This window comes from Lepidochelys kempii, chromosome 3 (genome assembly GCF_965140285.1).
Source record: "Lepidochelys kempii isolate rLepKem1 chromosome 3, rLepKem1.hap1, whole genome shotgun sequence".
Lineage (NCBI taxonomy): Eukaryota > Metazoa > Chordata > Testudines > Cheloniidae > Lepidochelys > Lepidochelys kempii.
In genome coordinates, this window is record NC_136382.1 from 44154508 (window position 1) to 44168848 (window position 14341).

Consider the following 14341-nt stretch of genomic DNA (forward strand, 5'->3'; position numbering starts at 1 on the left):
TCATTATTGTAATATGTCCCAAAAGTTATCAGCTGAATGTAGTAGAATCCGAATCCTGTGAGATGCTGAGCACCCTCAGCTCCCATTAAAATAAATATTCATGGCAATATGTTTTACCTACCATGTCTAATTGATCAGCCTGACATTATTCCTGAATCAGACATCAGAAACTGACCCAGAACTTGGCTAAAGCTCTATCCGAACAATCTTTTTTTTTTTCTTTCACATTTATACATTACACCTACAATGATTGGTCTTAAGAATTTTTCAGTTGCCTTTGAGAGAGTGTTCCCACAGTAGCTCTTCATGCACATATACATTATCAGCCACACACACTTTAGCCACTTATTCAAGTTCTCCTCTCCATAGATAGGGAAGGGAGAGTGAGCAAGTTAATTTATTTTTGTTTTGCTTTTGTTACCTCTTTTTATTACTTGGTAAGCTCTAGGCTACTATGGTAACGAGGCAATGTAACACATAGATAATGGCAAGACTGCCCACATCAAGTGACGATGATGATTGCTATTTGTATTGTTGTAGAACCTAGGAGCCTCAATCATGGATTATCACCCCATTGTGCTGGGCACTGTACAAATACATACAAAGATGTTTCCTACTCTGAAGAGCTGTCTTTAGTATTGGTTTGTGTAATTATTTCTGATTTCTGTAGGAAAAAGAGGGTGGGAATCTGGCAATTACAGTTCATTGTCAACTGCAATGACTAAAAGCTAGATCCTCTTTATATAATCAACATCCCTAAAGAAAGCTCGGGCAGGACTTCTCATACTAACTGAACAGATGATACGTCCTCTGTTGTAACAAGTTCTTTTCCTAAATTTACTTCCCAGGATTCTGTCAGCACACCCAAATCACCTGCTATTGGTATGGATAAAAGCAGGAATTTGCTGCTATGAACTACATGAACTGGAACCTGGAACAGACCCCCAACATTGAATGATGGACTCCTGGGTCTTGGATCAACGTACACAAGGTAGATTTGCTGTTTGGAACATACCTACACTGAAAACCATTGGTGTTCCTACCCTCTTGTCACATGAATTGAACCAACACAACATTTCTGTGGCAGGACTCTGCAAGACCCGTTGGAGCGGTGCCAATGAGACAATTACTTCAAATTCAGTCATGTGAATTTCAGGGGGTTTGCAGGATTTAATATCCTATAGTAACAACAGATACAGATGCAGACTAAACATGCTTATTAACCTGACCTTAACTCTATTTTCCTTCTGCCCAAGGATACCAACATTCTATGACCCCCTTTACCAAACTACCCTACCCTACTCCTGGTCCCTACATAACAAATTGCTACACCAAACATCCACAACTAATGGTGTTAAGAAGAGGTCATTTGGAGAAGGCATGTGTGCAGAAGCACGGCTCAACTGGCAGAGTTAAAATCTGGGGTCTGTGGTATACAGTAGTAATCATAAGATGGATGTCTGTGGGAAGAAGAATACAAGGTATGTGCTGTTGGGAGGATTAGCTTTTCATTTTCTTATTTTTGGCTATTCTCACAGTTTTGGAGCTGCATCCAAATTGGAAAAGGAAAACTAAATTCAAATTGTGATCCCCTGTTGAAAATTGTAAGGGGATTGGATTCACAGTTTTTGTTGAGGCCCATCTTTAATACTTGAAGTCTAAAAATAAAATATTTGAAAAATCAAAACCATATTTCTTGAGTTGCCAAGTCTTCAGTTTAAAATATTGTGCGAGTTTTTGCACCTGAAGATTTGATGACATCACTAACTTCTCAAAAATGAGCTGAGAGTATCAGGAATATTTTCATTTAATACTTGGGATTTTACACCCTTTCTTAAAGGGTGGATCCTAATCATTGAACTCATATCTTGGCAAGTACAGCAGGAACTAATTTTCAAATATTATGGATCAAAATATAATTATTTGTAGCTCTTAAGTCTAGACATATAATATCATTGATCTGGAATCTAAAAGCTTTTAAATACTAAGTATTTCCAGGAAATGTATCATGTTCAACTGTAAGTCTCTATTATCTAATTATTAATGAGTCAACTACTTAATTCAACATCTGTTACTCTGACTCATTCTGTGCAAACTAAAGGGCTGTAGGAAACAAATAGCTAAGTAGAGAGGCCAGGAGCTATCCTAGTGGCTGTGGTGTTTAGTGATCACTCAATGCTTAAGGTGCTTTATTCAGTGAGCAGTTCCAAATGGATCTGCTTAACAACTAGACCTTCACAGCATTCTGCCTATACACTCCGTCTGGGAAGTTCAGCCCTTAAAAGCACAATCTCATCCCCACTCCCCCAAGTTAATAACATAACTTTAAAAAAAATCAACATTAATATAACACAGAATTACAAATACTTATAACCAACCTAATAGCTAAACTTACTGACAATGTTCAATTAGTCTTTGAGGTGCTGTTGGTTGGACTTAGATGAATCCTCTGCAATGTCAGCATTATTGCTGTTAGGAGGTGACAAATCCACTTGTTCTGGCTGCTCCATGTCTGGGGAATCAGTTATCTCCACCTGCTGAGGAGTTGCCTGTCTGAGACCCTCTCAGGAAAAATGACAGACTCAGTGCCCCTTGTCTCCATCACTCCCGGGATTGTGAGAAGGTGTCATCTATTCCTCTGTAGTATGTATCCACATGGGTGACAACATCATAAGACTATGGGACCCCATCTTGCTAGCAGTTACATATCCAAACCTCCTACAAACTCCTTAAACTGCTGCCTGCTAAACTATGGCCCAGTGTCAGGCATTACTGTGACAGGATTACTATGTCTAGAAAAAATATATTTGATCTGCACAATCACCTGTTTAGCTGTAGTATCTTTTAGCAAGGATGTCCAAGGGAAGTGTGAATAATCAACTAGGACAAGTACATAGTTTTTTGCAGCCAATATAAACAAATCTATGCCTACTTTGTTCCAGAGGGACATTTTATCCAATGCCACCACCATAGGCTCTTTCATTTCAATTGGTTTGTATTTTTGGCATACGCACCAAGCCTTAACAGCTTCCTCAGTGTTGCTGTTCATTTGATGCCAGTATAAGGATATCTCTGGCCCATGTCTTAAATTTTTCAATACCACAGCTACTAGGACACACATCAAGCATAAAAAACAAAAATATTTGGCATCAGCAATCTCTCCAAAAACTTTTCCCCTTGTATGTAGTCTAAAATGTTCCCTTTTCACGTTTATTTAATTCTTCTGCTCTATACATAAGTGAAAGGCTTCTTTTCCCCCCTACAATAACCAACAAATACCACTCTGTTGGTTCTTCTACTGGCTCTATGATACCCAGAAGAATGAATCTATCCAGCTCCTCTTTAGCCTCTGCCTTACGGTGAGGTACACTTTCCTACAGCCATGCATTTTGGGGTAGTTGGTCTCTTTCAGCTTATTCTGTACTGTGTTGAGAACTTCTTATCCTCTGGAAGACTTCCTCAATTGTTTTGGTTTCCGGCTCTTCCAAAGAGTGCACCATCTTGATGTGAACAAGGCCTTGACACACTTCTAACCCAATAATAGGTTCTTTTCCCTAATACTATTACATATTGTATCTTTGTCATGTACTCCTACAAACTGTATCTTTTGCAGTATGTTATTTATTCAAACCTTTAGTTCACATACATCTTTAGTGTATGGAGATAAGCTTACCCCTGCAAGTCCTTAGTTTTACCTGTCCAGTACCTGTGGCTTTTCTTTTAGTGTTAGATACACTGTTTCTGGCAAAACATTAGCTTTTGCGCCAGTGTTCAACTTCAAAGAAATAAACGTTGCATTTGCTTTCACATTGTAATCTAATAATCTTGGGCTGTAACATTGTCCATAGGTCCAGTGAAGCATTCATCTGTGCTGGGGTGCTGTCCTCTTTGTCCAGGCTGTGCACACTTCGCTGATGCTTGCAAACTCTCACAAAGTGATGTAATCATTTTTGGAATCTTTTCCCATATGCCAGGCATTGTCTTGGCTTGTGTTGCTTGCCACAAAGTGCTCTGCTCCATGTGCTTTTTTTACTGGACTCCAACTCTGAGCTCTGTATTCCTTTCTGCCTCAGGTCTCTCTTCTTGTAGAATTTTGGATTCTCAATGAGGGCGCTGTCTACCTTCCAGCTTTATTATGGACTGGGTGACTTCCAGCTAGAAAAATTCTAATTACTTTGTCAGGGATTAGTTCTGTGTCTTCCAGTAAACTGTCTGAATTTTTTTGTTCTAGATCCCAGTCAGTCTGGTCTCCTAACAGGGTCTCAGTTATTTGCCACTCTTCACCCCCTTATATGTTTTTTCAGGACTGGATCTTCAGCCTTAGATCTGTCACAAACTCTTCTGTGGTTTTCCCTTCTTTTTGTACATTCTGCTTAAAAATGTCTCTCTCGTACATTTCATTTTTACCTGGAGTGGAGTACTTTGTCAAATTTATGTAATAAATAAACAGTTTCACGGATACCTTGTTCTGCCTGAATTACCTGAGAACTGTTCAACACATCAAGTGTATCAGAACCTGCTACTGTCAGAAATAAGGCTACCTTCTGACAGAGTGAATCACTCTTTAAAATCTTCTTCAGTTGTTTTATTACTTTATTCAGTGTCCATTTGCAACTGGTTGTGCACTGAAGACACTGGACATCTTATGTTTTTTCCCAGACAGTCCAATAATATGTATTACTAGCATCTTTCCCACTCAGGAGATTTTAAAAGGCTTTGCAAAGTAATACATTGAAAAACTGATAGTGCAAAAATATTGTGTGTAAACATAGCAGCTCTTATCTTTCCAAAATTCCCTAATCTTTGAGCCCATAATCAGTCCTGTTTGTAACAATTCTGAGATCCAAGCCTGGATTAACCAATGTGTACTCAGTGCACTTTCACAAGGCACCCATCTCTCGGTGGCCACTGACCACTAGGAAAAAACAAACAATCCCTCAAAAGTGCTGCAGCCCCAGTGCCAGACAATAATGGCTCTCAGTTAAATTTGCCCCTGCTACCCCTCCATGATTGGTACTGCAGTGAGTGGTATGTAGGTCAGTGTGTGTGGCTGTCAGGATAAGTGGTGCCTGGGGAAAGATTACTGGTATATGTGGAGTGGCAGGGGCATTTGGGTGTCTCTGTGTGGGAGTGGAGTGAAAAAGGCATTCTGGGATCTGGGTATAGGGTTGGGTATGTATGGGCAGGGGAGCTTTCAAGGTGTGTATATGGGGGGGATTTCCATAGTGCATGGGGCCCCTAAATTCTTTCCTCTTGGCCTGTTGAGAGCTATGTGGCGTAACAGATGCAAGAATATGGACCTCCAGAGGCAACATATTCAGAGAATTTAACCTAACTTAATATCCTTAGCACTAGCTTACTGTTCTTGATTAAACTTAAAATAAAATAAAAAAAGACTTGGACAGATTCCAGAGAGTGGCAGACACACTAGACTGGAACTGAAGAAGGTGGGAAAGAGACCGAGACAACCCAGGCTGGGGAAACACAGTAAGGAAGAGTGTGTCTGTATTCTAGCTTCATAAGGAGCTTGAAAACTGAGAAAAGGACATGAAGACCAATTAGAAAGCTTTGTTATTTGGCTAGGGGCTAATTCTGCCATCCTTATTCAGACTGTGACAGAATCAGGCCCTTATGGATGACATCTGCTGTAGCAGGATTCAGTATATATGGGGAGGGAGTAAAATAGTTAGCAAGAAGGAAAGGAAGATGGAATTTGATTGTTTATGCAAAAGTTCTATGTTTAGTCAACATAACTGCTTGCAATCTCTAGTCCTTTTCATGTAAATTATTTATAAACTATTTCAAGATAAAGATTTTTCAAAACAAACATCCAATATTTTTACACTGTCCAGCCTCTCTTCACACTTATAGTGCTTCTCTCTCTCTCTCTCACACACACTCACACTCATTTTCTAAGTATTTCTACTTTTGTAACATATTTTAAGTTTTACTTTGTACATTTATAAAGTTCTATGAGCAATCAGATTACAAAGCCATATTAGTTAATGCTGTTACATATCTTTGTAAATGTAAAAAAAAAAAGTACAAGGGCTAAGTGGTGTTAATGCTGAATCTCAGACATAAGGATCTACTTGCTTGGGTTAATATTTATGCAGCAGCTTCAATATTTTAGGCACTTTACACATGGAAGCTAGTGTAAAGGAGCCAAAGGGTAATTTTCCTTTTCCTTGTAGCCTAAAAGGAACAAGTCTGTCTCTTCTTCTGGTGGTTGAGGAAAAAGAAAATAAAAGAGTTCTGCAATGTTAAGAGGTACAGTCAGGAACCCTTTTTCGCTGCATAACAAGAACTTTATTGAACTTAAAAACTTATAAGCAATGCTGCATATACCTTGTATGCCAGTAGATGGTGGCTTTACATCAATTCGGTACCTACATAACACTGGGCTGGATCATCTGCAGGAATAAATTGGTATAGCTTCATAGGCTCCAATAAAACTACCCATGTGCTTAAAGTTAAGCATGGGCATAAGTGTTTGCAAGTCAGGGCCATTTATAATTACTTCTTACTCTCTTCTTATAAATGGCATTCACCTGGAAGCAACATCTAAGTGATATTTTTAGACAATGATATTACAGGAATGGACATCAGATGAAAAGTATGACAATCTCAGCTGGACCTTTTGGAAGCTAAAAGCTGTACTGTAGGTTCTTCAAAACTATTTTGAAATACATTCTTTTTTGAAAAAGAAAACATGGCAAATGGTTGTTTTCAACCCACTGAACTGGCCAAACCATTTGCAAACTGCTACATAAATTCCTCCATCTTTTTCCAAATTAAGAAAACATTAGAGATACTTGAGCTTTTAAAAATACATGAAATTGTTTGAATTCAGAATATTTTTAGAATGGGTCAGTTCAAAGTTTGAAAATGTTAAGGTTCCTAGTCACTGAGCATTTAAGGTTCTTTTCATACTAGTACTGCATGTACCACTACAAAAGAACCTAAGCAATGAAATATCGTCTTGCTTGGTGAAGAAGCATTAGATTGGACAAAATTACTCTATTCTCTAAGTCAGTCCTCCATGAAATTGCTTTAACTTTTGGAAAAAAGAGAAAGAAGTTAGGCATTTGGTTCTTAGTACAAAGCTCTAAATAATATCAAGATGTATGGTGAGAGTGGAAAACAAACATTCTGAGAGACTTGAAGAAGAAATGAAGTTTGTATATTAGTTCTAATTTATTGATGATTCTCCAAAGAAAATGTATCCTCTTTCCAGTAACACACTCAACATGTATCTTTATAAATAATGTTCAAGGATTACTTCAGATCATTTTTAGCTTTCTTGTAGAATTCTTTATCCAGAAAAAAATGGGATAAAATGCTGTTTATACAGTTTGCATATACACAGTTTGTATATAAATTTATGCTGGATTGAAATATGTCAAACAACATTTTTCTCTTGTATAAAGAACTCTTTCTTGACAAGAAACACAAATGGAAAATAAAAATGAAAACAAAGAAACCTGAGAATTTAAAATGCATATATATGTGAACTAAGAGAATACAAAATTAGAAAAAAAAATCATTAAGTATATCAGTTATGGCTGCAACCAATAAACTGCTGTAATTTATACTTTTCCATCACACTACACAGAAGCATTTTAAAATAACAGTTTTATATTCTACTAAACTGAACTACTCAGTAAGTTACACTTCTATTGGTCCAAGGTCTAATCAATTTAATGAGAGATGAAAATGTCTCTTACACATGCTTCATACGTTGCATTACCTCTACAACCCAAGAATTATTCCATTTTCAAGAACAATCTGCTATTGTAGTCAAATGAACTTTTCTATTATTTACAACATTTTCAGGGAAATGTATTATAAAAAATAATGCAGTGTAAAAACCTGCCTGAATCCTGTGGGTATGTGCTTGGTATGCTACCACTAGCCGCAGCCCAGGCCACCTTGGCTACACTACTAATTCTGGCACATGAGTTTGACAAGAACTAATGCAAGTATGTCTGTACAAGCTGGGAATCACACCACTCACTCTGAGTGTAGCCGTAGCCTGAGTGTTTGCAAGGTATCATGCACAGCTGTTGTGCCATATAAACAACAGCAAAAAACTACAGAACTGTTAGTCAGTTTTTTTTCCCCTTCCCCTCTTCCATTTTAGCTTTAGTAATGACGTATCCTCTGTCTCCCTGAACACTGCCTTAGGAAATTTTTTGCCCAGTTCCACTAATAAACATTCATTTAATTGAAAGAACAATCATCATTACTGGGCCACACAAAAAGCAATAAAAATAGTAATTCTGTAATAGGGCTAGATTTGACAAAATGGGAGCAACTGGGGGGGGGGGAAATGACATTTTTGACTGATACATGTATAGTCCATTAGGTTTAAATACTGAACAACCGCACATTTAACAGCCTGCTCATTTTAGTAGATTACATCATACACTACATTTAGCATATTTCTAGTGCAGCTATGGTAACCGTTCTTGCTTAAACATGACTGGGTATGTAACTTCATTCCAAATTAGCTGAGAATGATGGAGAATCCTATTAAGTTCTTGATTCAATTTCTCAAAAAGCAACTTTTTTCATATAACGGTGAGCAGAGAGAATTTTCTTCCAGTTAATTCTATTTTGTGTTTGTATTGGTGGTTTAGAGAGAGTGTGAGTCACATTTCTGGCATCTATTCTGCAGGAAGGGAGTGTAATTTCTTTCTTTCTTTCTTTCTTTCTTTCTTTCTTTCTTTCTTTCTTTCTTTCTTTCTTTCTTTCTTTCTTTCTTTCTTTCTTTTTTTTTTTTAAACAAGAGCCCAGTGTTATGAATTAGCGCTCACCCTGCAGGTGGAAACTGAAGGCTCTACGATAGCATACTAAACTCATCAGATATTTTAGTGTAATAAATAGGTCTGAATCAAGCAAATCAGGAAAACCAGTTCAGTTGAGAAAGTCCTCTTACCAATATAAAATTAGTGCTGACTAGCTTTCTGCTACTCTCTGTTCAGCCTCTTGCTCACAAGGAGATCCCATGGGTTCATCTATGATAAACAGTATTTTATGTGGGGAGGGAACTTTTATGGAAAAATTTTTAAAAGACTTCAGACCATTTGTACATGGGAAAATGTGATATTTGTGTGTGCATTCACTACAATGGCACTACAGTTTAGGAGAATGAAAGTGCAAATACCTTAGTACATATCCTATTAGCCAGTTGCACATAAAATGAACTAGTTTTCATATGCATCTGCAGAATTGCAGGTAAACCTTCCTCTTCTTGTTTTGAATGCCTAGTCCTTAAAGGCTGACTTTGAAATAGTAAAGAACTAAAAAAAGTTTGCTGCTTTGAAGTGCATGCATGAGAGAGAGAGACAGTAACCCCTTTAAACATGCTACAGACTGTATTTGCATAGTATAGTTTCTACAATCTGCAATACTTTTAGTCAAAAAACGTTTACTTCTCTTGGCTATATTCGAGAACAAGAAACACACACACACACATTAACCATCACAGACTCTTTCCTGATAGATAGAGTTTGACCCTGGGCATCTAGACTTCAGAGACATGCTAATGCAAGAGCCGTGCACTGTTCTGCAATGAATTAATTGCCATAAATTACAAATTGTGATATAAACAAATTAAGAACTGCCTTTCACTTGCTAAAAAAAAAGGGTGCTCTTTTAGCAGTATTAATAATGGTGCTCATTAGTTATTGTAACACAGAGTAGAGCAGTTCTGAGGAGCCAGGCAGACGGAGTAGAACAGAGGAAAGGGAGCAGTCAAAACTGCGTTTAGTTACTAAACGCTGTTATTTGGACCCCACTGTGCCTGTGTGGTTCCTTCATATGATGTTTGTTGTGTAAAGAGAAAAAAGACACAACAGATCTCAGATGTGAAATAATACATAGTTGTCCCACTGACATAGGCAATTAACCAAATTTGTTTGTTTGCCTATTGAACAAAATAAGGACCTGATTCTAATCTCTCACCCCAGTTCACCTCAATGGAAGTATGTCTCTTTTATTATGGTGCAAATGGATCAGAATCACTCCAATATCACATAAAATCAATGGGTGAAACTCTGGCCCCTTTTAAGTCAATAGCAAAACTCCCATTGACTTAAATGGATCCAGGATTTCTCCTATTGTATTTTTATTGTTTGGGTATCAAAGTGTGAAAAACTAGTTTTAATGTAATAGTTGGAAATATTCTGATTGTCAAATTTCAAACAAACAATCCTGTGTATAAAACCCAACGAGTATGTATTCAACCAATACAATTTCTTTTTTGGGGTGAGGAAGGTGGGATTGAAGGATGGGTAAACAGATAAAGCCCAAAATCATAATGCTTTCCTTTCTGGATGGTCTAGAGGCCTGAAGAGAGATTTACAATAAAATGCTCATAAACATATACAAACAAAAAACAATCATTAATTGTCCAAAAGAAATACTCACCATCAAACAAGAAAATAGAAAATGGGATGATTGTCCCATCTCTGGACTTACCAGATTGATGGTGCTTCAGTTCCACTGATCTCTAAGAAATCATATCCTTCCTCAAACTGGAAATCTGTAAAGACCAGAGCAATGGTATCTCCTGGTTCAGCCAGAATTGTCCATGTGCAGTCAGCATTATTTTCATACTCCGAAGGGAAATGAGGACTTGAAATAGTTCCGCTTGTCCCACGTAGAGTTCCTCCACAAGCACCTTCAGCTGATGAATACAACAACAATTTCTCATGAAGTGAGGTTATCTTAGCAAACAAAATAGCAATCATTTCAATTACCATGGAAAATTGACCACTAGTATACACTACACTGGAAAAATGCACCACATTTAGGAAAATGTAAAAAACCTTATATATGTTTGTAAAGTAATAATTGTGAACCGGATTCTCTGGTCCAGTCTGTCCCCTTTGCGTCTTTTCTGATTAGAGATAGCCCTGGCATAGTTGAATCCAGTATAAGCATAGAGTCAGCATAGCACCCAGCACAGGGTATTTGTCAGAGACAGGGAGAAGGAGAGACCAAAGCATACTATATTCCAGCTATGCTCTGCTGGTGGAGAATCCCTTAGCACCAAAGTCAGGGTTGAGGCAAAGAATCACCGGGGCAAAGCTGACTCTCTGACAGCCCTGCCTCTAATTTTTTCAGCAGAAGCTGAGCACAACAGAAACCCTGGCCTGTGGATTTTCGATATTAGTCATTTGGAAAGAGTTTTAAGAACTCTCTTCACAGTTTTCAAAGCTGTCAGATATTTCCATAAAGTTTGTGGAATGTTGTAGTTCTTTGTAGTACCAAGTGCCACTGTTTTATTACTACCTTTTTGTATGGCCACAAAATGCTGGTCTCTCATTCATGGCCATGGAGCCAAACTACAGGAATTCTACTGCAAGAAGGGCTTGTGTTCATGAGCAGGGCTAGGTTTTGCCCTTTGACTCCTATTTCCCTGTTTGCTATGAAATACACCCTGCTGTTGGATCACCTGAGTTTATAACAGGATGGACAACCTGTTCAGGATAAAGTAATAAAAAAATTATTTGCTCAGAACTTGAACTATATCAGACCAAACACTGCTGGCCATTCAAAAACATTAGCACATTTAATTCCTCTCCCTTACCCCCTTCCACTTTGCCATGTGGCTCTATGCTTCCTTATGTCATCCGTAACTGGAGACAGAAGTGCAACAGTAAAGATTATTCTTGAAGACTTGTGACCTGTCCAAAACCAAGAATTGCTAGAAAACTTGCGAGAAAGTCTGTGGTAATAACCAATTTCTATTCTATATAGGTTGTTCCATCACGCTCATCACTGTAGATTGGATCACTACAGTCGAAATCACTTCTAGAGAGATTTCCTGAATAAACAGGTTTTTATGCTGCAAGTTTTTATAAATAACCAACAGTTTCACTGAACCTTTTGTACTTTGCATGTCCTAGTTAATAGCATATATTTTTCTTACAATATGTTATCTTGCTTCATGAGACAGAGCACAGAAATGTATCGCTAACTCAAGAACGTTATTCTATTCGGAAGTAAGGAGTCTGCAATTCTTCCCCCATAAAATTTCATTGATAGCTTTAAATGTACTCTGACAAATATTAGCATTCAGTATAAATACGTATATAATTACAAAAAACATGTCAGCCATGTAGCTTATTGGTATGAAGAATTAAAAATTCAGTAAGTTGTCTTCGGTGATTGGTATTATGGCTACATAGCTACAGCAATAATAAATGAAAATGTTTCTGCATAAGTGGAAGATCACATGGAAAGACGTGTTTAATTTTTACTCATTTTATTATCTTTCTTTACATAGCCTCTTAGGTGTATATGAAGTTTTAAAAACAAATAGGTTGAGAAAGTCCCTGCCCCAAGGGACTTACAAGATAATTAGGATACATTATAATATGTATCCTAATTATACAAATATAATATGTATATATTGCATAAATAATTAAAGGGTCTAGATACAAGAATGGGAGAAGAGTTGTGGGAAATCAGAGTTGAAAGGCTAGGCAGTGGAAGTGAAATTTAATGAAAGATTTGAAGAAAGAGAATGAACTCACTTGAAGCATGAGCAAAGGGATGCTGTTATGAGATAAACAGACAGAATTGGGAGACAGGGAGAAGCTAGGAGCTAGGACTTGCCAGAAAGGGACTGAAAGAAAAGAAATGGCCTGAGAGATACACAGAAGCAAAGCCATGTAGATCCTTGAAGATTAAAACAAGGAATATGAATTTGATGAGGAAAAGGCAAAGAAATCTTTGAAAGGATTCAAGAAGGTGGTAGAGTTTACAACCTCTTTCGCTATTTACCAAAGTAGCCTTTGAATTTAAAAATGAAAAGCTTTATAAAACTGTGTGTAGCAAAGGCTATCATACAGATTGGAAATTCCTGTACAGATTAGGAGATGTCCCCCTCCCCAATAAATTTAATACACACATACAAGCTTCAGAGAATAGTTTGCATTTTTCCTTCTAAATGATTAACAAAATCTTCTTTTGTAGAAACTGATTCACACTAATAAAACATTCCTTTTTTTCTGAGCAATCAGACCATAATTATAACTCCTCTTCCAATACTATAATTTGTAACTTTAAATGTGCACATTCTTTTTAAATTTTTTTTTAAATAATGTGTAGTACAAACCTGTAAGGATCCAAACCTATAAGTCTTTCTTTACAGCATGTGTAACTCATATAACATTTTCATAACGGAAAGGGACATTATCAAACCTTTAAATCCTTCCTCAAATATTTGTGCCTGCTCTTGAGCAACAAAGAAATAGCAGCTAACTGAAAAGATTTGAGGAGTGGGAAATCACTATTATTTTCTAATTTGTTTACTTGTGCATTTTAGAGTACTTTGTGTATACTCAGTTTCACTATTTCCCAAGTAGAGTTATTCAGTCAATTTAAAGTGGTATGGACAATAAAATAATAATAATAATAATAAAAAACATTTTAAAGTGACAAAATCCACAAGAAATGAGAAGGGGAAGTCAGGGTCAGGTAAAACCGTATTACCTGGAACTATTTTAATTCACTAGATTTCAAGTGGATGAGGTCCCTGTAAATTTCAAACACTTCACTTCATATTATCTTCTAATCCAAGAGAGAAAACAACTAACTTGACAAATTCTGTGCCAATACTTCAGCACACAAACTAATATAGAGATATTGATTTTCACTGGGGTCAGCACCAATGTCAGGGTTGGACCGAGTCATTTAAAAAAAATAAATCTGAGGGATGCCAGATTCTGCCAGTCTTTTTTATTCTTGTCCTTTGTTTCTTTGGGTTTCTTTTTACGGGGTTGGCCAAAATTTGAGTAGCCTTTTTTTACTTAACAACGGTGTATTACAGCTAGATGTAGCCTGGATCCACCATAATGTTTGCTCCTCTCCCCCCAGGGCAGCTAACAGTGTGTGCTACACTTGCTGATTCAGAGTTACAGACAGCTCTTGGGCACTGACTGCCCCCTTTAGGTAGGTCATGATATGACCCAACCTGAAAGGGATGCCAGGGTTCATCTTCCCTTGTCTTTGTGTTGGCAGCGGTGACTAGCCAGCAGTGATTAGATGTGAATTGCTCAGAGCTTCTGTCGCATCCCTCTCTAGACCAAACAGTCCTGGTCCCAAGGATCCCTTGTTTGTCAATTCATAGCATAACTGATCAGTTGGGGGAAATTCCGTTTAATGGACTGAGTCCACACACTGCATCCTGCCAGCAAAAACCCATGGAACCCAGGCTGCGTCTCACCATTGGAAGAAAATCTGCTCAGAGGGAGACACAGTAGAGCAGACTAACAACTCCTCCCTCTACTAAGCCTCTGGAGCCAATGAGCACCATTTAGGAATG

At 37.5% G+C, this 14341-nt stretch overlaps 1 protein-coding gene across 2 annotated transcripts in view; it reads right to left on the reverse strand.

Annotated features, from left to right (window-relative positions):
* The window catches only part of CSMD1 (CUB and Sushi multiple domains 1), a 2003711-nt gene that overhangs the window by 1075036 nt on the left and 914334 nt on the right, over positions 1-14341 (reverse strand). For both annotated transcript variants that reach the window (XM_073336216.2, XM_073336215.2), the window contains exon 5: positions 10486-10693. In XM_073336216.2, coding sequence (XP_073192317.1) covers positions 10486-10693 — 208 coding nt within the window. The remainder of the gene's footprint in view (positions 1-10485; positions 10694-14341) is intronic.